This window comes from Loxodonta africana, chromosome 6 (assembly GCF_030014295.1).
Source record: "Loxodonta africana isolate mLoxAfr1 chromosome 6, mLoxAfr1.hap2, whole genome shotgun sequence".
Classification (NCBI taxonomy): domain Eukaryota; kingdom Metazoa; phylum Chordata; class Mammalia; order Proboscidea; family Elephantidae; genus Loxodonta; species Loxodonta africana.
In genome coordinates, this window is record NC_087347.1 from 76,332,537 (window position 1) to 76,355,541 (window position 23,005).

The 23,005-nt window shown below is 40.0% G+C and overlaps 1 protein-coding gene across 1 annotated transcript in view; it reads right to left on the reverse strand.

The window, feature by feature from the left end:
* MYO3B (myosin IIIB) overlaps positions 1-23,005 on the reverse strand; it is a 557,666-nt gene that overhangs the window by 325,165 nt on the left and 209,496 nt on the right. Inside the window, 4 exon segments of the mRNA XM_010602840.3 lie at positions 16,395-16,509; positions 17,031-17,129; positions 20,537-20,739; positions 21,608-21,691. Of these exon segments, the coding sequence (XP_010601142.3) occupies positions 16,395-16,509; positions 17,031-17,129; positions 20,537-20,739; positions 21,608-21,691 (501 nt within the window).

The window sequence follows — 23,005 nt, forward strand, 5'->3', positions numbered from 1 at the left end:
GTTGTAGGGTTAATTTATGGATTTTGGCCTTTTCTTTCTTTCTCTCTTTTTTTTTTGATGTATTTATTGGTATAAATTCTCCTCTGAGCACTGCTCTTACTGTGTTCTAAAGGTTTTGGTATATTGAGTTTTCATTCTCCTTTGATTCTAAGAATTTTTTAATTCCAGTTTTGATTTTTTCTATTACCCAATAGTTTTTAAAATAAGGTGTTACTCAGTTTCCATGTATTTAATTTTTTTCCTTGTTCTTTATGTTATGGATTTCTAGTTTTATAGTGTTATAATCAGAAAAGGTGCTTTGTATTATTTAGGTGTTTCTGATTTTATTGAGGCTTTGCTTTGTGACCTAAAATATGGTCTATTCTGGAGACCAATATATGTGTATTGGAGAAGAATGTGTGTTGCGCTGCTGTCGGATGGTGTGTTACCCTGTAATGTCTATGAGGTCAAGTTGGTTGATTGTGTTATTTAGATCTTCTGTATCTTTGTTGAGTCTCTTTCTAGTTGTTCTGTCCATCATCAAAAGTGCTGTGTGAAGGTCTCCTACTATTCTTGTGGAACTGTCAGTTTCTCTTTTCAATGCAGTTAGTTTTTTTCATGTACCTTGGAGCTCTGTCATTGGGTATGTAAATATTTATTATGGTGGGTGGTTGCGTTCTCTTGGTTCATTGACCTTTTAATTATTATATATGCCCTTGTTTATCTCTTAAAATGGATTTTGATGTAAAGGCTATTTTATCAGAAATTATTATTGCCATTCCTGCTCTTTTTTGGTTACTGTTTGCTTGATATATTTTTTTTAATTCTTTGGTTTTTTAACCTATTTATGTCTTTTTTTTTTTTTTTTATAATAACTTTTATTAAGCTTCAAGTGAACATTTACAAATCCAATCAGTCTGTCACATATAAGTTTACATACATCTCACTCCCTACTCCCACTTACTCTCCCCGTCTTGAGTCAGCCCTTTCAGTCTCTCCTTTCTTGACAATTTTGCCGGCTTCCCTCTCTCTCTATCCTCCCATCCCCCCTCCAGACAAGAGTTGCCAACACAATCTCAAGTGTCCACCTGATATCATTAGCTCACTCTTCATCAGCATCTCTCTCCCACCCGCTGACCAGTCCCTTTCATTTCTGATGAGTTGTCTTCGGGGATGGTTCCTGTCCTGTGTCAACTGAAGGTCTGGGGAGCATGGCCGCCGGGATTCCTCCAGTCTCAGTCAGACCATTAAGTTTGGTCTTCTTATGAGAATTTGGGGTCTGCATCCCACTGATCTCCTGCTCCCTCAGGGGTCCTCTGCTGAGCTCCCTGTCAGGGCAGTCATCAATTGTGGCCGGGCACCAACTAGTTCTTCTGGTCTCAGGATGATGTAGGTCTCTGGTTCATGTGGCCCTTTCTGTCTCTTGGGCTCTTAGTTGTCATGTGGGCTTGGTGTTCTTCATTTTTCTTTGCTCCAGGTGGGTTGAGACCAATTGCTGCATCTTAGATGGCTGCTTGTTAGCATTTAAGACCCCAGACGCCACATTTCAAAGTGGGATGCAGAATGATTTCATAATAGAATTATTTTGCCAATTGACTTAGAAGTCCCCACAAACCATGTTCCCCAGACCCCCGCGCTTGCTCCGCTGACCTTTGAAGCCTTCATTTTATCCCGGAAACTTCTTTGCTTTTGGTCCAGTCCAATTGAGCTGACCTTCCATGTATTGAGTGTTGTCTTTCCCTTCACCTAAAGCAGTTCTTATCTACGGATTAATCAATAAAAAAACCCTCTCCCACCCTCCCTCCCTCCCCCCCTCGTAACCACAAAAGTATGTGTTCTTCTCAGGTTTACTGTTTCTCAAGATCTTATAATAGTGGTCTTATACAATATTTGTCCTTTTGCCTCTGACTAATTTCGCTCAGCATAATGCCTTCCAGGTTCCTCCATGTTATGAAATGTTTCAGAGATTCGTCACTGTTCTTTATCGATGCGTAGTATTCCATTGTGTGAATATACCACAATTTATTTAACCATTCATCCGTTGATGGACACCTTGGTTGCTTCCAACTTTTTGCTATTGCAAACAGAGCTGCAATTAACATGGGTGTGCATATATCTGTTTGTATGAAGGCTCTTGTATCTCTAGGGTATATTCCTAGGAGTGGGATTTCTGGGTTGTATGGTAGTTCTATTTCTAACTGTTTAAGATAACGCCAGATAGATTTCCAAAGTGGTTGTACCATTTTACATTCCCACCAGCAGTGTATGAGAGTTCCAATCTCTCCGCAGCCTCTCCAACATTTATTATTTTGTGTTTTTTGGATTAATGCCAGCCTTGCTGGTGTGAGATGGAATCTCATCGTAGTTTTAATTTGCATTTCTCTAATGGCTAATGATCGAGAGCATTTTCTCATGTATCTGTTGGCTGCCTGAATATCTTCTTTAGAGAAATGTGTGTTCATATCCTTTGCCCACTTCTTGATTGGGTTGTTTGTCTTTTTGTGGTTGAGTTTTGACAGAATCATGTAGATTTTAGAGATCAGGCGCTGGTCGGAGATGTCATAGCTGAAAATTCTTTCCCAATCTGTAGGTGGTCTTTTTACTCTTTTGGTGAAGTCTTTAGATGAGCATAGGTGTTTGATTTTTAGGAGCTCCCAGTTATCGGGTTTCTCTTCATCATTTTTGGTAATGTTTTGTGTTCTGTTTATACCTTGTATTAGGGCTCCTAGGGTTGTCCCAATTTTTTCTTCCATGATCTTTATCGTTTTAGTCTTTATGTTTAGGTCTTTGATCCACTTGGAGTTAGTTTTTGTGCATGGTGTGAGGTATGGGTCCTGTTTCATTTTTTTGCAAATGGATATCCAGTTATGCCAGCACCATTTGTTAAAAAGGCTGTCTTTTCCCCAGTTAATTGACACTGGTCCTTTGTCAAATATCAGCTGCTCATACGTGGATGGATCTATGTCTGGGTTCTCAATTCTGTTCCATTGGTCTATGTGTCTGTTGTTGTACCAATACCAGGCTGTTTTGACTACTGTGGCTGTATAATAGGTTCTGAAGTCAGGTAAGGTGAGGCCTCCCACTTTCTTCTTCTTTTTCAGTAGTGCTTTGCTTATCCGGGGCTTCTTTCCCTTCCATATGAAATTGGTGATTTGTTTCTCTATCCCCTTAAAATATGACATTGGAATTTGGATCGGAAGTGCGTTAAATGTATAGATGGCTTTTGGTAGAATAGACATTTTTACTATGTTAAGTCTTCCTATCCATGAGCAAGGTATGTTTTTCCACTTAAGTATGTCCTTTTGAATTTCTTGTAGTAGAGCTTTGTAGTTTTCTTCGTATAGGTCTTTTACATCCTTGGTAAGATTTATTCCTAAGTATCTTATCTTCTTGGGGGCTACTGTGAATGGTATTGATTTGGTTATTTCCTCTTCGGTGTTCTTTTTGTTGATGTAGAGGAATCCAAGTGATTTTTGTATGTTTATTTTATAACCTGAGACTCTGCCAAACTCTTCTATTAGTTTCAGTAGTTTTCTGGAGGATTCCTTAGGGTTTTCTGTGTATATAATCATGTCATCTGCAAATAGTGATAACTTTACTTCTTCCTTGCCAATCCGGATACCTTTTATTTCTTTGTCTAGCCTGATTGCCCTGGCTAAGACTTCCAACACGATGTTGAATAAGAGTGGTGATAAAGGGCATCCTTGTCTGGTTCCCGTTCTCAAGGGAAATGCTTTCAGGTTCTCTCCATTTAGAGTGATATTGGCTGTTGGCTTTGCATAGATGCCCTTTATTATGTTGAGGAATTTTCCTTCAATTCCTATTTTGGTAAGAGTTTTTATCATAAATGGGTGTTGGACTTTGTCAAATGCCTTTTCTGCATCAATTGATAAGATCATGTGGTTTTTGTCTTTTGTTTTATTTATGTGATGGATTACATTAATGGTTTTTCTGATATTAAACCAGCCTTGCATACCTGGTATAAATCCCACTTGATCAGGGTGAATTATTTTTTTGATGTGTCGTTGGATTCTATTGGCTAGAATTTTGTTGAGGATTTTTGCATCAATGTTCATGAGGGATATAGGTCTATAATTTTCTTTTTTTGTAATGTCTTTACCTGGTTTTGGTATCAGGGAGATGGTGGCTTCATAGAATGAGTTGGGTAGTATTCCGTCATTTTCTATGCTTTGGAATACCTTTAGTAGTAGTGGTGTTAACTCTTCTCTGAAAATTTGGTAGAACTCTGCAGTGAAGCCGTCCGGGCCAGGACTTTTTTTTGTTGGGAGTTTTTTGATTACCGTTTCAATCTCTTTTTTTGTTATGGGTCTATTTAGTTGTTCTACTTCTGAATGTGTTAGTTTAGGTAGGTAGTGTTTTTCCAGGAATTCATCCATTTCTTCTAGGTTTTCAAATTTGTTAGAGTACAATTTTTCATAATAATCTGAAATGATTCTTTTAATTTCATTTGGTTCTGTTGTGATGTGGTCCTTCTCATTTCTTATTCGGGTTATTTGTTTCCTTTCCTGTATTTCTTTAGTCAGTCTAGCCAATGGTTTATCAATTTTGTTAATTTTTTCAAAGAACCAGCTTTTGGCTTTGTTAATTCTTTCAATTGTTTTTCTGTTCTCTAATTCATTTAGTTCAGCTCTAATTTTTATTATTTGTTTTCTTCTGGAGCCTGATGGATTCTTTTGTTGCTCACTTTCTATTTGTTCAAGTTGTAGGGACAGTTCTCTGATTTTGGCTCTTTCTTCTTTTTGTATGTGTGCATTTATTGATATGAATTGGCCTCTGAGCACTGCTTTTGCTGTGTCCCAGAGGTTTTGATAGGAAGTATTTTCATTCTCATTGCTTTCTATGAATTTCCTTATTCCCTCCTTGATGTCTTCTATAACCCAGTCTTTTTTCAGGAGGGTATTGTTCATTTTCCAAGTATTTGATTTCTTTTCCCTAGTTTTTCTGTTATTGATCTCTAGTTTTATTGCCTTGTGGTCTGAGAAGATGCTTTGTAATATTTCGATGTTTTGGACTCTGCAAAGGTTTGTTTTATGACCTAATATGTGGTCTATTCTAGAGAATGTTCCATGTGCGCTAGAACAAAAAGTATATTTTGCAGCAGTTGGGTGGAGAGTTCTGTATAAGTCAATGAGGTCAAGTTGGTTGATTGTTGTAATTAGATCTTCCGTGTCTCTGTTTAGCTTCTTACTGGATGTCCTGTCCTTCTCCGAAAGTGGTGTGTTGAAGTCTCCTACTATAATTGTGGAGGTATCTATCTCACTTTTCAGTTCTGTTAAAATTTGATTTATGTATCTTGCAGCCCTGTCATTGGGTGCGTAAATATTTAATATGGTTATGTCTTCCTGATCAATTGTCCCTTTTATCATTATATAGTGTCCTTCTTTATCCTTTGTGGTGGATTTAAGTCTAAAGTCTATTTTGTCAGAAATTAATATTGCTACTCCTCTTCTTTTTTGCTTATTGTTTGCTTGATATACTTTTTTCCATCCTTTGAGTTTTAGTTTGTTTGTGTCTCTAAGTCTAAGGTGTGTCTCTTGTAGGCAGCATATAGATGGATCGTGTTTCTTTATCCAGTCTGTGACTCTCTGTCTCTTTATTGGTGCATTTAGCCCATTTACATTCAGGGTAATTATAGATAAATAAGTTTTTAGTGCTGTCATTTTGATGCCTTTTTATGTGTGTTGTTGACAATTTCATTTTTCCACACACTTTTTTGTGCTGAGGCGTTTTTCTTAGTAAATTGTGAGATCCTCATTTTCATAGTGTTTGACTTTATGTTAGTTGAGTCGTTACGTTTTTCTTGGTTTTTGTCTTGAGTTATAGAGTTGTTATGCCTTTTTGTGGTTACCTCATTATATACCCCTATTTTTCTAAGTAAAAACCTAACTTGTATTGTTCTATATCGCCTTGTGTCACTCTCCATATGGCAGTTCAATGCCTCCTGTGTTTAGTCCCTCTTTTTGATTATTGTGATCTTTTACCTATTGACTTCCATAATTCCCTGTTATGTATATTTTTTTTTTTTAATTAATCTTAATTTGTTTGTTTTTGTGATTTCCCTATTTGAGTTGATATCAGGACGTTCTGTTTTGTGACCTTGTGTTGTGCTGATATCTGATATTATTGGTTCTGTGACCAAACAATATCCTTTAGTATTTCTTGTAGCTTTGGTTTGGTTTTTGCAAATTCTCTAAACTTGTGTTTGTCTGTAAATATCTTAATTTCGCCTTCATATTTCAGAGAGAGTTTTGCTGGATATATGATCCTTGGTTGGCAGTTTTTCTCCCTCAGTGTTCTGTATATGTCGTCCCATTCCCTTCTTGCCTGCATGGTTTCTGCTGAGTAGTCAGAACATATTCTTATTGATTCTCCCTTGAAGGAAACCTTTCTTTTCTCCCTGGCTGCTTTTAAAATTTTCTGTTTATCTTTGGTTTTGGTGAGTTTGATGATAATATGTCTTGGTGTTTTTCTTTTTGGATCAATCTTAAATGGGGTTCGATGAGCATCTTGGATAGATATCCTTTCGTCTTTCATGATGTCAGGGAAGTTTTCTGTCAGAAGTTCTTCAACTATTTTCTCTGTGTTTTCTGTCCCCCCTCCCTGTTCTGGGACTCCAATCACCCGCAGGTTATCCTTCTTGATAGAGTCCCACATAATTCTTAGGGTTTCTTCATTTTTTTTAATTCTTTTATCTGATTTTTTTTCAGCTATGTTGGTGTTGATTCCCTGTTCCTCCAGATGTCCCAGTCTGCATTCTAATTGCTCGAGTCTGCTCCTCTGACTTCCTAGTGTGTTGTCTAATTCTGTTATTTTATTGTTAATCTTTTGGATTTCTACATGTTGTCTCTCTATGGATTCTTGCAACTTATTAATTTTTCCAGTATGTTCTTGAATAATCTTTTTGAGTTCTTCAACAGTTTTATCAGTGTGTTCCTTGGCTTTTTCTGCAGATATCCTAATTTCATTTGTGATATCATTAAGCATTCTGTAAATTAGTTTTTTATATTCTGTATCTGATAATTCCAAAATTGTATCTTCATTTGAGAAAGATTTTGATTCTTTTGTTTGGGGGGTTGGAGAAGCTGTCACGGTCTGCTTCTTTAAGTGGTTTGATATGGATTGTTGTCTCCGAGCCATCACTGGGAAACTAGTTTTTCCAGAAAATCCGCTAAAAAAAAACTGCAGTCAGATCCCTATCAGAGTTCTCCCTCTGGCTCAGGCTATTCAGATGTTAATGAAGCCGCCTGGGGAGGGTGGGGGAGGGAACAGAGAGATAGGAGAGTAGCACCTCAGAATATAGCCAGAGTTGCTTGTCTTGCTTGGAATGACTGTTATATCTGAGATTCCCGCGGGCGCGTCGCCTATGTGTGCTGGCTGTGTGGAGATTGCCCCCAGGGGGTCTGGCCCGCTGGAGTCACGGTCAGATCCTCCGCTTCCAGCCCCACGCCCAGCGTCAAGGCTCCCCTACTGGGACGGTGGACTCTCAACTCCAAAATCAGTCGCTGCCTCCCGGGGACTTCTCGTCCCTCCAGCCGCGTGGCTGTGCCGCCCCCGTGAACCAGGTGGGCCCCCTCCCGGGGTTAGTTCAGATGGGTGGAGTAGCTCCCCGTGCTTGTGCCGCGACCAAGTGTCCCGGCTGGAACGCTGTTCTCCCCACTCCAATACCAGTCGCTGCCTCCCGGGGACTTCTCCTACCGGCTGCGTCCCACGCCGCCTGCGCGACCCGGCTGGTCCCCTTCCCGGGGTTAGTTCAGGGGGTGGAGCAACTCTCCGTGTTTATGGCGTACCTGCGAGCAGTCCAAATCCCTGCGGGACGGTTCCCCGGCTCGGATGCTGCTCTTTCTGCTCCAAGATCAGTCACTGCCTCCCGGGGACTTCTCCTACCGGCTGCGTCCCACGCCGCCCGTGGAACCGGCTGGTCCCCCTCCCGGGGTTAGTTCAGGGGGGTGGAGCAGGTCTCTGTGCTTGTGCCGTACCTGACTGGTACGCTGGCTCCAGGCTCTGGAAACTATCGCTGCTTCCCCGTATTAGTTCGTTTTCCGTCTCTAAATCCGTGTTTGTTGTTCAGGGTTCGTAGATTGTTATGTATGTGATCGATTCACTTGTTTTTCCGTGTCTTTGTTGTAAGAGGGATCCGAGGTAACGTCTGCCTAGTCCGCCATCTTGGCTCCGCCCTCCTATTTATGTCTTTATGTCTAAGGTGTGTCTCTTGTAGGCAACAGATTAATGGGTTGTGGTTTTTTCATCCATTCTGCCACTCTCTGTCTCTTGACTGGTGCATTGAAGCCACTTACATTCAATGTGATTATCGACAGGTATGAATTTGCTGCCGCCATTTTGCTATGCTTTGTGTGTGTGTGTGTGTGTGGTGTTAATGTCTTCTTTGTTCTACTTAATTTTCTGTACTAAGTTCTTTTTATTTATGGATTTTCTTTTTGTATTCCTTGTTGCTGATTTTGTGTTTCCTGAGTCTTTTATTTTCTTCTTCTCTATTTTAGTGAGTAGACTTGTTTTCTTTTTGGTTACTCTGAAATTTACCTTTATCTTCCTAAGTTTAAACAGTCAGTTATATCTTGATATCACCCTGACTTCCTCTCCATGCGAAAGTTCTAGCACTACACCATTTATTCCCCCTTTTTGTTTTGAAGTTTTAATCTTCAAAACTGTCATTTATAGATTGACATCTCTGGTTGCTTTTCAGTTTTGCAGCTTTATTTTACTTTTGAGAATTCTTTATCTGGGATGGTAGCTGGGTAATGCTGTCGTGTGTTTTAATCTCATGTTGTCTGACGTCATTGGTTCTCTGTCTGAAGGACTCTAATATTTCTTGTAACGTTTTTACATATTCCCTTAATTTCTGTTTACCTGGGAATGTTCAATTTTGCCATCGTATTTGAAAGACAATTTTGCTGGATATATGATTCTTTTCTTTCAGGATTTTATATATGTCATCCCATTGCCTTCTTGTCTACATGGTTTCTGCCAAGAAATCAGCACTTGGTCTTATTGGTGCCCCTTTGTAAGTGATATTTCATTTTTCACAAGCTACTCTCAGAACCCTGTCTTTGGTTTTGGAAAGTTTGATTATGATATATCTTGGTGACTTTCTTTTGGGGTCTATCCTGTATGGGGTTTGTTGAGCTTCTTGAATGGATACCTTCTCATCTTTCATGATATTAGGGAAGTTTCCCGCCTATAAATCTTCAAAAATTCTCTTTGTGCTATTTTTTCTCTTCCTCTTCTGGAATTCCTATTACACGTAAATTATTTGTCCTGATAGTGTCCCATGTAATTCTTATGCATTCTTTTTTTCCGATTGTTCCTCAAACAAATCAGTAACAAGGAATGTGTCCTCTATTTTGCTGATTCTTTCTTCCATTGATTCAATTCTACTTCTGTGTTCTTCCATTGTGTTATATATTTCCGGTATTTTGTTGTTAATCTTCTGAATTTCTGTTGTTTTTATATGATTTCTAATTGTCTATTTGTCATTTTTTTCTTGTATTGTTTTCCTGAATTCTTCTAGGGTTTTGTCTGTGTTTTCCTTGATCTCTTTAAGGATCCTATATATAAGTCTTTTGAATTCCTTATCAGGTGGTTCTTTTACAATTTCTTCTTCCGGAAGGTTTTCTGTCCCTTTATTTCACTCACTTGCTTAAGGTATCTTATCCTGCCTCTTCATATGATTTGTTATTGTTTGCTGTCTCCAAGACATTAAAGTGTTAATTAATTTATTTATATATTTCTTAATTTATTGTATGTATGTTTTCCACTGACTTTTTGTTTTGTTTTGATGTACCCACAGCTTTGTTTCTTCTTTCTCTTCAGAATGTCTTTCTTCCTTTGTATTATTTTAATTGTTGTTTTGTGGTTCTGGTCTATGTCTGACTTTGGTGGTGTCTGTTGGCTGGGTATGATTTCCTCTCAATAGTGGCTATGGTGAGTTACATCCATGTGTGACTCCTCTGTGGTTAGGCTTGTATGTCTTTTCTTACCGGATTGAGTGGAGGTGGGAGATCAAGTTCTTCCCCTGATATTAGGTGACCAGTGTTGGATGATCAGGGTCTCTCCACAGCCCTTGTGGGGCTGTGGGGTCCTTCAGGGTTGGTGCTAGCAGTTAGCACATTCTCTGGAGGTCAGGGCAGGCTGTCTCTGAATCCACTGTGAGGGAATGTTACCCAAATGGATGTAGTAGGCCTGCTGTGCATGCACAAATTGGCGTCTCAGTAGGTGGTAGGCTATCAAGGGGTTTCAAGTGTCCATGGGAACTGATTGAGTGTGAGTGTGGGTCAGATGTTGGATGAGGGCACTAGGATCTCCTGCTCGTTGTTTGGCAGAGGTGCACATGGCACCTGTCAGGATGGGACTAGTGTTGCTGATGGAATGATACGTCCATCCAGCTCATCACTGGGGATCGGTACAGGGAGTGTTCTCACCCATCGCTGTGTTGAGCACTGTGCGTGCATACTGCTGGTTGCCGGGTAGTTGGGGTGAGGGTGCATGGGTCACTGGGCACTGGGTGGGTGGCACAGGAACTTGCACCATCAGTTGCTGGGTGGGCAGGATGGCAGCGACAGGGGAGTCTGGTGCCTCTGGTCGCTGATCTGGTGGGGGGTATGCATGCCGCCTATTACCAGGTACATGGGGCAATGTGGGGTAGGCAGACTTGGCACGAGCCTCTAGTTGCAGGTCCCACAGTGCAAGAGGTATCCTGTAGATCACTGGGTGGATGGAGCAATGAGGGGATGGATGGGATGGGCATGAGCCTCCAGTTTCAGGTCCAATGGTATGGGAGAGCACCATGGATCACCAAGGGGGGGTCGGACAGGGGCTCACCGCTGGTCACCAGAAGGATGGGGGGGGACTGTGTTCTCAGTCTCTGGTGTCAGCACTGGGGCATTCCCTGCAGAGTGCAGCTGGTGATCAGGACCCAGCCCAATCACACATGAGGAGGAGGGGCTGTCCAGAGTCTGGTCGGGTGGGGGACCTCTAGCCACCACTCCAAGAATCCTCCACTCTGCCAGTGCCACCTCGCCAAATATCAGGGACCATTGCTGGTGAGTAGTTCTATCCCTATTTCCTGGCTCCTTTCCTGCTCTATGGTCACCTGGATCCCTAGGGCTTTCACCCGTCTTCCTGTACTTTCCCTTCTTAGATCCAGTTCATGTTCTGCCCACCTTGCTTTGCTCCAGGTTTGTCTACACATTATCTCTGTCTCCTATTGGGGATTCTGTGACATTGTCTTCCTGTGCTCCTCTCCTGGGAATGCTGCTTGCTTTGTCTCAAGATAGCCATGCTGTGCTGGGCCAGCTGGCAGGGTGTCTACAGTCTATAAGTCTCCTCATTGACTGTTTTCATTCAGTTTCTCCTTCCCTTCAGTGTGCAATCTAATTCTTCATCCTGCCATTTGCTGTTTTGTGTTTCCAGATTTCCATCTGTATCTGTTTCACTTGGTTTCTCCGTTCTCTACTGCAGGAGGATGGCATGATGTGTGTGACAAAGCCACCATCTTGGGCCATCTCCTCTACATTTCTATATCCAGTGATCTCAAGAGGTTATCCAAAACTCTCAGGAAAAAAATATTCCTCTAAAACACACACACACACACACACACACTTCATGTATGACAGTACAAGCCATGCAACCTCCCAAAACAAAGTTTCTAGGCACTTTACCACCAGAACCCTTATCTCCAAAGGAAATGGTGGGTCAAATACCACACTCTTGAGACCAGCATCTGGTTCTACAGCTTCTCTGGCATTATTCCCATCACTACTATGCTCAGACAGCGATTTAAAGTAGAAAACTATCATGACTTTGAGTGAAAACGTTGAGGTTCAAACTCAGCATGAATCACTGAAATGAATGACAGTTTGGTCCTCTTTCTTTGAAAATCCTCATTAATTTTGCTGTAAGGTTTGGGTGAAACTGAAGGGATCCCTGCAGGGAACTAGTGACATTATAATAAAGGACAGGAACCATAATTTTTATTGAATTGACCAGTTCATTTAAGCTCTGTCTAGGAATGTCTGCCAGAGAAACTGAAGAAAAACTTATGTCAAATCAACCATTTGGCATTTGCTTTCTGACCCCAATTAATGGAACCTTTCTGAATTTAGGCAAAGTACTTTCAGTTTATAAACACAAAGTGAACTGCTGTGTTAATTCAGTAAAACAAGGTGAGCCCTGTTAATGCAGTAGTTAAGTGTTTGGCTGTTTACCAAAGGTCAGCAGTTCAAATCCACCAGCCGCTCCTTGGAAACCCTATGGGGCAATTCTACTCAGAATCGACTCAATGGCAACGGGGTTATAGAGACATAGCCTCAGAATTTAGGGTCAGGGAGTTAAGATCCAGTGTCTTCTTTCCATTTCCAAGGTTGCTAACTGACATAAATTGGTTTATTTGCAGTATGAATTAATATGGGACATGGTGAAGCTATGTAGACATCTGTACAATTGTTGTTATTGTTGTTGTTAGGTGCCGTTGAGTTGGTTCCAACTCATAGCAACCCTACGCACAACAGAAGGTAACATTGCCTGGTCCTGCGCCATCCTTACAATCGTTGTTATGCTTGAGCCCATTGTTGCAGCCACTGTGTCAATCCACCTCATTGAGAGTCTTCCTCTTTTCTGCTGACCCTGTACTTTGCCAAGCATGATGTCCTTCTCCAGAAACTGATCCCTCCTGACAACATGTCCAAAGTATGTAAGACACAGTCTCGCCATCCTTGCTTCTGAGGAGCATTCTGGTTGTACTTCTTCCAAGACAGATTTGATCACTCCTCTGGCAGTCCATGGTATATTCAATATTCCTCGCCAACACCACAGTTCAAAGGCATCATTTCTTCTTTGGTCTTCCTTATTCATTGCCCAGCTTTCACATGCATATGATGCGATTGGAAATACCATGGCTTGGGTCAGGCATACCTTAGTCTTCAAGGTGACATCTTTGCTCTTCAACACTTTAAAGAGGTTCTTTGCAGCAGATTTACCCAATGCAATGTGTCTTTTGATTTCTTGACTGCTGCTTCAGTGGCTGTTGATTGTGGATCCAAGTAAAATGAAATCCTTGACAACTTCAATCTTTTCTCCATTTATCATGATGTTGCTCATTGATCCAGTTGTGAGGATTTTTGTTTTATGTTGAGGTGCAATCCATACTGAAGGCTGTCTTTGATCTTCATTAGTAAGTGGTTCAAGTCCTCTTCACTTTCAGCAAGCAAGGTTGTGTCATCTCCGTAACACAGGTTATAAATGAGTCTTCCTCCAATCCCGATGCCCCGTTCTTCTTCATATAGTCCAGCTTCTAGGATTATGTGCTCAGCATACAGATTGAATAGGTATGGTCAAAGCATACAAACCAAAATTCTATCATTCGATCTCCAGCATTGTTTCTATCACCAAGGCCATATTTTCCAACTACTGATCATTCTTCTTTGTTTCCAACTTTCCCATTAAAATCACCAGTAATTATCAATGCATCTTGATTGCAGGTTTGATCAATTTCAGACTGCAGCAGCTGATAAAAATCTTCTATTTCTTCATCTTTGGCTCTAGCGGTTGGTGCGTATATTTGAATAATAGTCGTATTAACTGGTCTTCCTTGTAGGCATATGGATACCTATCCTGTCACTGACAGCATTGTACTTTAGGATAGATCTTGAAATGTTCTTTTTGATGATGAATGCAACACCATTCCTCTTCAAGTTGTTATTCCCAGCATAATAGACTATATGATTGTGTGATTCAAAATGGCCAGTACCGGTCCATTTCAGTTCACTAATGCCTAGGATATCAATGTTTATGTGTTCCATTTCATTTTTGACAATTTCTAATTTTCCTAGATTCATACTTCATGCATCCCAGGCTCTTATTATTAATGGATGTTTGCAGCTGTTTCTTCTCATTTTGAGTCGTGCCACATCAGCAAATGAAGGTCCCGAAAGCTTTACTCCATCCACGTCATTAAAGTCGGCTCTACTTTTTTTTTCCTACTTTTAGGAGGCAGCTCTTCTCCAGTCATCTTTTGAGTGCCTTCCAACCTGGTAGGCTCATCTTCCAGCACTATATCAGACAATGTTCCGCTGCTATTCATAAGGTTTTCACCGGCTAATGCTTTTCAGAAGTAGACTGCCAGGTCCTTCTTCCTAGTCTGTCTTAGTCTGGAAGCTCAGCTGAAACCTGTCCTCCAAGGGTGACCCTGCTGGTATCTGAATACCAGTGGCATAGTTTCAGCATCACAGCAACACGCAAGCTCCCACAGTACGACAAACTAACAGACACATTCTGGTTATTCATGTAACAGTCCACACCAGGCACAAATCAAGAATGTTTGCCATCTTTTACATTTCTTTCTTTGCATATTCATCCATGCATTAATTCATTCATTTCTACTGTATGTTTTCCCACAGAGGTTAGGGATGGTTTACTTCAAGGATATATACTTAATTTCTTCTGTTTCATATATTGTTATCTTAAAACAGATAGCACCTCTTCATTATGTGCAGTGCATCTCTCTTATTAGAACAGAGCCATTATATATATATCTTTTTTAGAGCTAGGACCTATCTCTTCTTAGTATTCTATAGCATGTCTTTGTTCCCATTGAAAGTAAAATATTGTTAACTCTATGGACTGACTTCTCTACTGTTTCTGTACCCTTTTAAGTAAATATGCTCCCAAATGTTTTGGCATAATTCAGGTGACTTAAAATGCTCTACTGTCATCTCCATCATGCTTGGACTCTTCTGGTGATGTGTCTTTGATAAAAACCAGCTCTACAAATTAATAACTATAAAGGTCCTTTAACAATGCTGAAGCCTGTTTAATTGCTCTCCTGTAAGAGGCAAAGAAAATACAATTCTATTTTTATCTGACCTTCGGGATTTTCCACTGGCTGTCAGTTTAAAGTCTGTGGAGAGCTGACAGAAAATTAACAGCTGGCTAGAAAAAAGAAAGGTATTATTATGACTAAAATCAACCATGCTGGAGAGGTAAGGGCTAGTCAAACTCATTGGATTACAGAAGCAATACTTTATTCAGAATGGCTGTCCCAGGGTAACCGGAGTGTCTTGTAATCTAATCCCTTAAGATTTAACACTCTCACCTACCTCCTAATCATTTACCTCCTTTGTTGAAAAAGCTAAGAATCCATATATTTTGTGAAATTGATGGCATGAAGCCCGGAAACTATGACATAAATGTATCACACAACTGTATTTGAGCCTAGAGTTATATCTTCTGTCACCCCAGCATATATTTAATAGAGACAGCCTGTATCTAGTATGATAAGAGTAGTACAGTACTTAGAGCTACAGTTAAAAATGTGTAACTGTATACCCACAGAGAAGGAAGTGACTGCAAGAAAGTTGGAAGGGTTTAAATTAATTTGTCTTGGTGCACAATGAACTACCTGCATAAATGTTTCTATGGCTTGGGTCTAACCTACATGTCCCTGTACTCCTATTACTCATTTCACTTTAATGGCTGGAACGACCCCAACTCAGAAAAGGGCAGTATTGTTTCAGTGTTTGTTATTACCACAGTAGGGAATTGGTGATGTCATGGATTGAACTGTGTCCCTCAAAAATACGTCTATTAATTTGGCTAGGTCACGATTCTCAGTATTGTGTGACTGTCCACCATTTTGTCATCTGATGTGATTTTTCTATGTGTTCTAAATCACCATCACTATGATTTTAATGAGGTGGATTAACGGCAGTTATGTTGATGAGATCTACAAGATTAGACTGTGTCTTAAGCCAATCTCTTTTGAGATATAAATGAGAGAATCAAGCAGAGAGACACTGGGACCTCATACCACCAAGAAAGCAGTGTCTGGAGCAGAGCACATCCTTTAGCCCCAGGGTTCCTGCGAGGAGAGGCTCCTAGTCCAGGGGAAGATTGACGAGAAGGGCCTTCCTCCAGAGTCAACAGAGAGAGAAAGCCTTCCGCTGGAGATGATGCCCTGAATTTGGACTTCTAGCCTATTAGACTGTGAGAAAATAAATTTCTCTTTGCTAAAGCTATCCACTTGTGGTACTTCTATTATAGCAGCACAAAATGACTAAGATAGGTGACAATGATAACAATTCACAGGTACATGGTCCTTACAACAGTGCTTCTCCTGTTCAATGTCTATTGGGCATCTGGTTAAAATGCAAATTCTGATTCAATCATTCTTGGATATGCCTGAGAGTCTGCATTCCTAATGAGTTCTCAGGAATGGAAATGTTTATGGTCCTTGGACCACACTATGGGTAGCAAGGCCTTATAACATAACCAGAATGGCATTTGAGAAGCAAGTGTCCTGCCCCAAATTAGACCATCCATGTCTTCATTCACATTCATTTAAAAAATTTAACACTTAAGTTTCTCTCTCACCAATCACTTACCTTGTCAGTGAAACCTATAATCCTGAAGCAATGCTGAATTGCTTCAAACTGTCTTTGGTAAGACTCCTTAGAAGTTATGTCATGTATCAGTCTTCCTGTTTCGTCAGCTATATACCTAAATGAAGTGGAAAAGGACCAAACAATAAACATTGACTACGAAAATGGCACCTCAAATGCCAGAGCAGGAGCAGCTTGGGCTACTTTTTACAAGGGCAACTTCCCTTATAGTCTAATAAACCAAAAAACCAAGTTGCAGTCAAGTCAATTCCAACTCAGGGTGAACCCATGTGTGTCAGAGCAAAACTATGCTCCACAGGGTTTTTAATGGCTGATCTTTTGAAGTAGATCACCATGCCTTTCTTCCAAGGCACCTTTTGGTGGACTCAAACCACCAACCTTTTGGTTAGCAGTCAAGAGTGTAACCATTTCCATGTAGTTTAGTAAAATGGCTGCAGCTAGGTTTTTAAACTTCCCACGGAAAATGCAAATGGTGACATGCAGTGCCTGCCGCCTCTTTCTGGGTGTTTCGGTTGGACTGTGGGCTTCCAGGTAGGAAAGCAGTTCCATTTATTTCTGATTTGTCAACTACTGATAGTACATTCATTAAAAATTACAACAAAAAACTCTGACACTTACCTAGGAGGCTTTTCCTCAGGAAGTCTGAAATCAGAAAGTTTCTTTTGGTGATAAAGACCAGCATAAATGTAATAAAATATGTGAAAATTTTTCTCTCCCCTGGAAAAAAACATGAGGGAAGGACATTATTAATAACAGATTCTGGGCTTCTCTGTCTCAAATAATTTACACCATTTCCTTACTGTGTGAAATATTATTCTGTAGCAAATTTGTATTTTCAGACAATTAAATGTGCTATACCCCAATTATGGAAGCTCTGGTAGCACAGTGGTTAAGTGCTACGGCTGTTAACCAAAGGGTTGGCAGTTCGAATCTGCCAGGTGCTCCTTGGAAACTCTATGGGGCAGTTCTACTCTGTCCTATAGGGTCGCTATAGGGTCTCTATGAGTCAGAATCAACTTGATGTCTTCAGTCTATTTCACCCCATCAGTGCTATCGTATTGAATGCATTCATTATTAATAAGAGTTATGATTTACTAGATATGTACCATGTTCCAGAACCCATACAAATCACATTTCATTTAATTCTCATAACAACTCTATGTGGTTGGCATTATTATTCCTATTTTGCTTATGAGGAAACTAAGGTACAAAGATGTACTAATAAGTGACATAGCTGTGAGTGGAACTTTCTTCATATTTTCTTTTAAAAGACCACTTTACATTTAAACACAGAAAACTAGTTTCCATTCTGTCAGAGGTAGCTCTCTAAACTTTAAAACCATCCCAATCTGGGGACAAAAAAGCAGGAAACTTCATAAAAACTAATCAAGAAGCCACAGGGAACCTTCAATGACTCTCGCTCTTTTTTTTTTTTTTTTGCTGTTGTTGTTTTTGTTCATTTGTTTAATTTTCACACCACTCTATTTTGTAAGGAAACAGCAAATGCATGACAAAAGAAGATGCTTGGGTTCTCTGAACTAAAACAAGTCCTATTAATTCTACTTGCACGTTATCTCTCAGATACCTCAACTTCTCTCCACCACTACTGCCTTAAACCAAAAAAAAAAACCAAACCCAGTGCCACTGAGTTGATTCCAACTTCTAGTGACCCTATAGGACAGAGTAGAACTGTCCCATAGAGTTTCCAAGGAGCACCTGGCGGATTCAAACGGCCAACCCTTTGGTTAGCAGCCATAGCACTTAGCCACTACGCCACCAGGGTTTCCACTACTGCCTTAGTCCCAGCCAATATCCTCCTCACATAAATTTGGAAACAATCTTCTAATGGTCTCAACACAATGCCTCTTACATCTCCTCCAACCCATTCTCCCCGCTGAAGTTAGAGTAATCATTTCAAAAAGCAAGTTGGAATTTGTGACTCCTCTGCTTGAACAGGAGCCCTGGGGTGCAGTAGTTAAGTGTTCGGCTGCTAACTAAAAGGTCAGCAGTTTGAATCCACTAGTCACTCCTTGGAAACCCTACGAGACAGTTTAACTCCGCGCACACGTTAAATAGTTTCCTACTGCCCCTAGGACAAGGTTCAAAATCCTTAGCCTGGCTCCAAGGCCCTGCATGATCTGGTCTCAGCCTCCTCTACCTTGTTCCGAACTCGTCAGCTAACTCCTAGCCATCTTTGGGTCTCAGATTAAAAGTCTGTGCACAGGGAGCCCCTCTTTCTTCCTGGAATAGGCTATGTGCCCTTCCCTTCTCCTGTTTCACCTTCATAGCACCTTATACTGCTTCCTAGTACTTGTAACAGTTGTTTTGCATTGAAGTACGTGTTTAATAATCTGAAAAATTGGCCTATATGAAGAAGAATACAGCATCAGGACTAGAGGAAAACTCATTAACAAGCTGCAATATGCAGATGACCTAACCTTGCTTGCTGAAAGTGAAGAGGACTTGAAGCACTAATTGATGAAGATCAAGGACTACAGCCTTCAGTATGGATTACACCTCAACATAAAGAGAGGAAAAAGTTTTCACAACTGGACCAATAAGCAACATTATGATAAACGGAGAAAATACTGAAGTTGTCAAGGATTTCATTTTACTTGGATCCACATTTGACACCCATGGAAGCAGCAGTCAAGAAATCAAATGACATATTGCGTTGGGCAAATTTATTGCAAAAGATCTCTTTAAAGTGTTAAAAAGCAAAGATGCCACCTTCAGGACTAAGATGCCCCTGATTCAAGCCATGGTATTTTCAATCATCTCATATGCATGTGAAAGCTGGACAATGAATAAGAAGACCGAAGAAGAATTGATGCCTTTGAATTATGGTGTTGACGAAGAATATTGAATATACCATAGACTGCCAGAAGAATGAACAAGTCTGTCTTGTAAAAAGTATAGCCAGAATGCTCCTTAGAAGCAAAGATAGCCAGACTTCATCTCATACACTTTGGACACGTTATCAGGAGGGACCAGTCCCTGGAGAAAGACATCATTCTTGGTAAAGTAGAGGGTCAGTGAAAAAAGAGAAAGACCCTCCACAGTGAACTGACACAGTGGCTACAACAATGGGCTCAAACAGAGCAATGACTGTAAGGATGGTGCAGGACCTGGCAGTGTTTCATACAGTTGTATACAGGTTGCTATGAGTCATAACCGACTCATCGATACCTAACAACAATAACTCTTGTTTAATGCCTGTGACCCATCTCCTCCCCTCCTCCACCCACCACACATTCTAAGTTCCATAAATAGATGGACCTTGTCGATATTGTTTGTATCATCCTGACAACTGTAGCAGACAGCACATCACTTGCCATATAGTAACCATTCGATAGGTAACTAACTGGATATAGCATGAATGGAGTTATGCTTCTAAACTCTGGTGTTTTGTAATAATAATAACAATAAGGAAGGGGAGAACAAGGAGGAGGAAAAGGAAAAGTGGCTAACACTTGGATTGCATGTACCATACCAGGCATTCTTTTAAATAATTTTATATTGTTGAACTCAATATTCTTCACCATAAGCCCATGAGGTAGACACTATTAGCATCTCCATTTTACAAATGAGAAAGCTGAGGCACAGAGAGGTTAAGTGACATGCCCAAGGTCACACAGTAAGTGTGGGAGCTAGCATTTGAACCTAGAGCAAAGTCTATGCTTTTAATCACTATTGCTATATAGTTCTTAAAAGAGAATAATTGGGATATTTCCCCCTCTCTCAATCTAGGAAAAAAAAATTAACATATAAAATATTTTCTGTTCTTTTATAGACAAAGTCAATTTTAAGGGACTTAATGGTATTTAATGGTATTTTAAAGTATTTGCAATGTTGTTTAATTCTACTTGATTTAACCAACTCAGGAGAAATAAGCATACCTATCCCAAAGCACTCCTATCCCGGCCCTTTATATTCGGCCCTTAAACATCTTTTAGGTCAGAAGCTACTGTTGATCTTTTGCCCAAATAATTCCTTGCTCTTGGGAAGGCTGGTGGTGTGGAAGGGGCTGTTGAGATTAAGGGTGAAAATGGAGCCATTAAAATTCCCAGAGACTCCCAGTCTATACTGCAGAAAAAACCAGAGTGACAAACTAGTGTACTTACACGGCCTGTTTTATAACTCTGGACTTCTCAAGGAGATATTCAGAAATCCGCGCCCCCATCACAGCTCCCGTTGGTGTAAACATCATTTCCAGGTATTTTCCAAAACGGCTTGAGTTGTCATTGATGGCAGTGCATGCGTTTCCAAAGGCTTCCACTAGGGAGTTCACCTGCAGAATTTTCTCTCTCAAGGTTTGATTATTAGCCTGTGCCAAACACAGAACAGTCAAAAGGATCCTCCAGAAATATCACTCCAGCAAAGTTGCCAGGCACCACTCCTTCCCACCCAAATTATCTTTTTGGGAAGACCTCCATTTGGGGAAATTAGCATCAGCCATCAGCATCATTTTCTCATTTGAGCAATTCCCAAGGTTCATATTAATCAGATCAGTCTAGGTTAGGTCATCTGCCCAGGTATCAGGTTTTAAATCCAGTCATACTTCACTTAAAATCCTTGACAGAGAAAAGGCCTAAAGAGTTCAGAAAGAATATTAAATAAAAACCCAAAACAAAACAAAACTTGTTGCCATCCAGTCGATTCTGACTCATAGTGACCCTACAGAAGGATCCTTTAACTTTTTTCAGTCATCCATTATGTTCTCACCTATAAAAAAATCCCTGAAATTCTTTCTTAGCTAGTCACATAATATACTAATTCTGAATACATATATAAAATAGGAGCTACTAGACCGTATTTCAAGTCATTCCTCCAGTGTCTATTTCACCAAGTTGAAAATTTTCCCTCACCTTTTATTCAAAGATTTCTACTTTTCAACCTTTCAGTCACCTTAGTGCCTCTCCCTGATCCTGTTCCTAGCATTTAACCACTTTCAGTATTTAACGATCAATTAGTAATTGCTGATCAACTAGTAAAATCATGCTGGCATTATTTTCCTCACTATATGAAGGAAGGATGGCATGCTGACATGTTAAGAGGCACAGCTATCAAGAGGGAACATAACAAAGATGGAATGTTATTATGTAACCCATAATAAAAACACTCTGTGTCATTTATGAAATACTGTTATTCTGCAATAACTTCTAGGCACAGTATAAAAAGTAGGTAGTCATTACCTTTCCCAAAAAAGTCAAATGCTGAACAATCAGGTGGGCACTTTCTGTCTTCCCAGAACCGCTTTCGCCACTGATGACAACGCACTGACAGAAAACAGAACGGCAAGTGAAGGATTAATAGCACAATAAACAACTTGTATGTTCAACTATGGTTTCATATAATATCTACCACCGTAAACTTTAACTTTTCATTAAGCAGTATAACTTAGGAATCCTTCCATTTCAGCACATGGAGAGTTTCCTCAATCTTTTAAACAGCTGCGTATTTTTTCAACCTTCAATCTTTTGTACAGCTGTATACATGTACCATAATCTATTGAAACTGTCCCATATTGATTGATGCTTGGATGTTTTCTTTTGCTATTATAAGCAATTCTGAAATGAATAACCCCATATGTAGGTTATTATATTTATATGCAGGTTCACCTGTAGAATAAATTCCTAGAAGTGGGGTTGTTGGAGCAAAGGGTAAATATATTTGTAAATTTGATAGACACTGCCAGACTGCTTTCCTAGGGGCTATATGAATATATGGAAGCACCTGCTCTCCCAAAGCCACACCAACAGGGTATGTTGGATTTTTGCTAAAAAAAAAAGTGGTATTTAAGTGTACTTATTATTTGCATTTCTCTTATTCTGAGTAAGGCTGGACATCTTTAAGGCCATTCATATTGTGTGTGTGTGTGTGACTTGTATATATCCTTTGTCCTTTTTTTTGTATTGTTGGTCTTTTTATTATTGATTTCTAGGAGCTCTTTATGTGTAAAGATTAGGGAAACAGTTTCTTAACCTGAGAAACACATCTCTCTCTTTAGTCACCACCTCTCTATGAAATCTATGGACATTTCACAAGTCTCTGGGAAAGGCAAGAATTTGGTGATGCCAAGTTTTTAACTCATATTGAATCCAGGTACTCCATTTTATACTTCCAATTATAGTGTCATCTATTCTTCAACCAGTCCTAAAGCTGGGACTTCTAGGTCTCAGGAAATACACATATGATTTTCACTGAAAAATTATTCATCAAATTCGATGACTTCTATTTCAAACAGAATAAAGAAACACACATATATTAAAAAAAAAACTAAGACTGTTGTTGTCGAGTCGATCCCAACTCATAGCTACCCTACAAAACAGAGGAGAACTGCCCTATAGGATTTCCAAGGCCGTACTCTTTACAGAAACAGACTGCCACATCTTTCTCCCTCAGGGCAGCTGGTGGGTTAGAACCACTAACCTTTTGGTTAATTTAGGTTAGTTCAGTCTTTACCCAATCCATAACAATTTCTCAGCAGCTCAGTGGTGTGGCACATGATCACTGTCAACCTGTGTGCAATAGTTCATACAAAAAGGGCTGAACCATGAAAATTTTGAGACCTTAATAGGAAGTAATTTCAT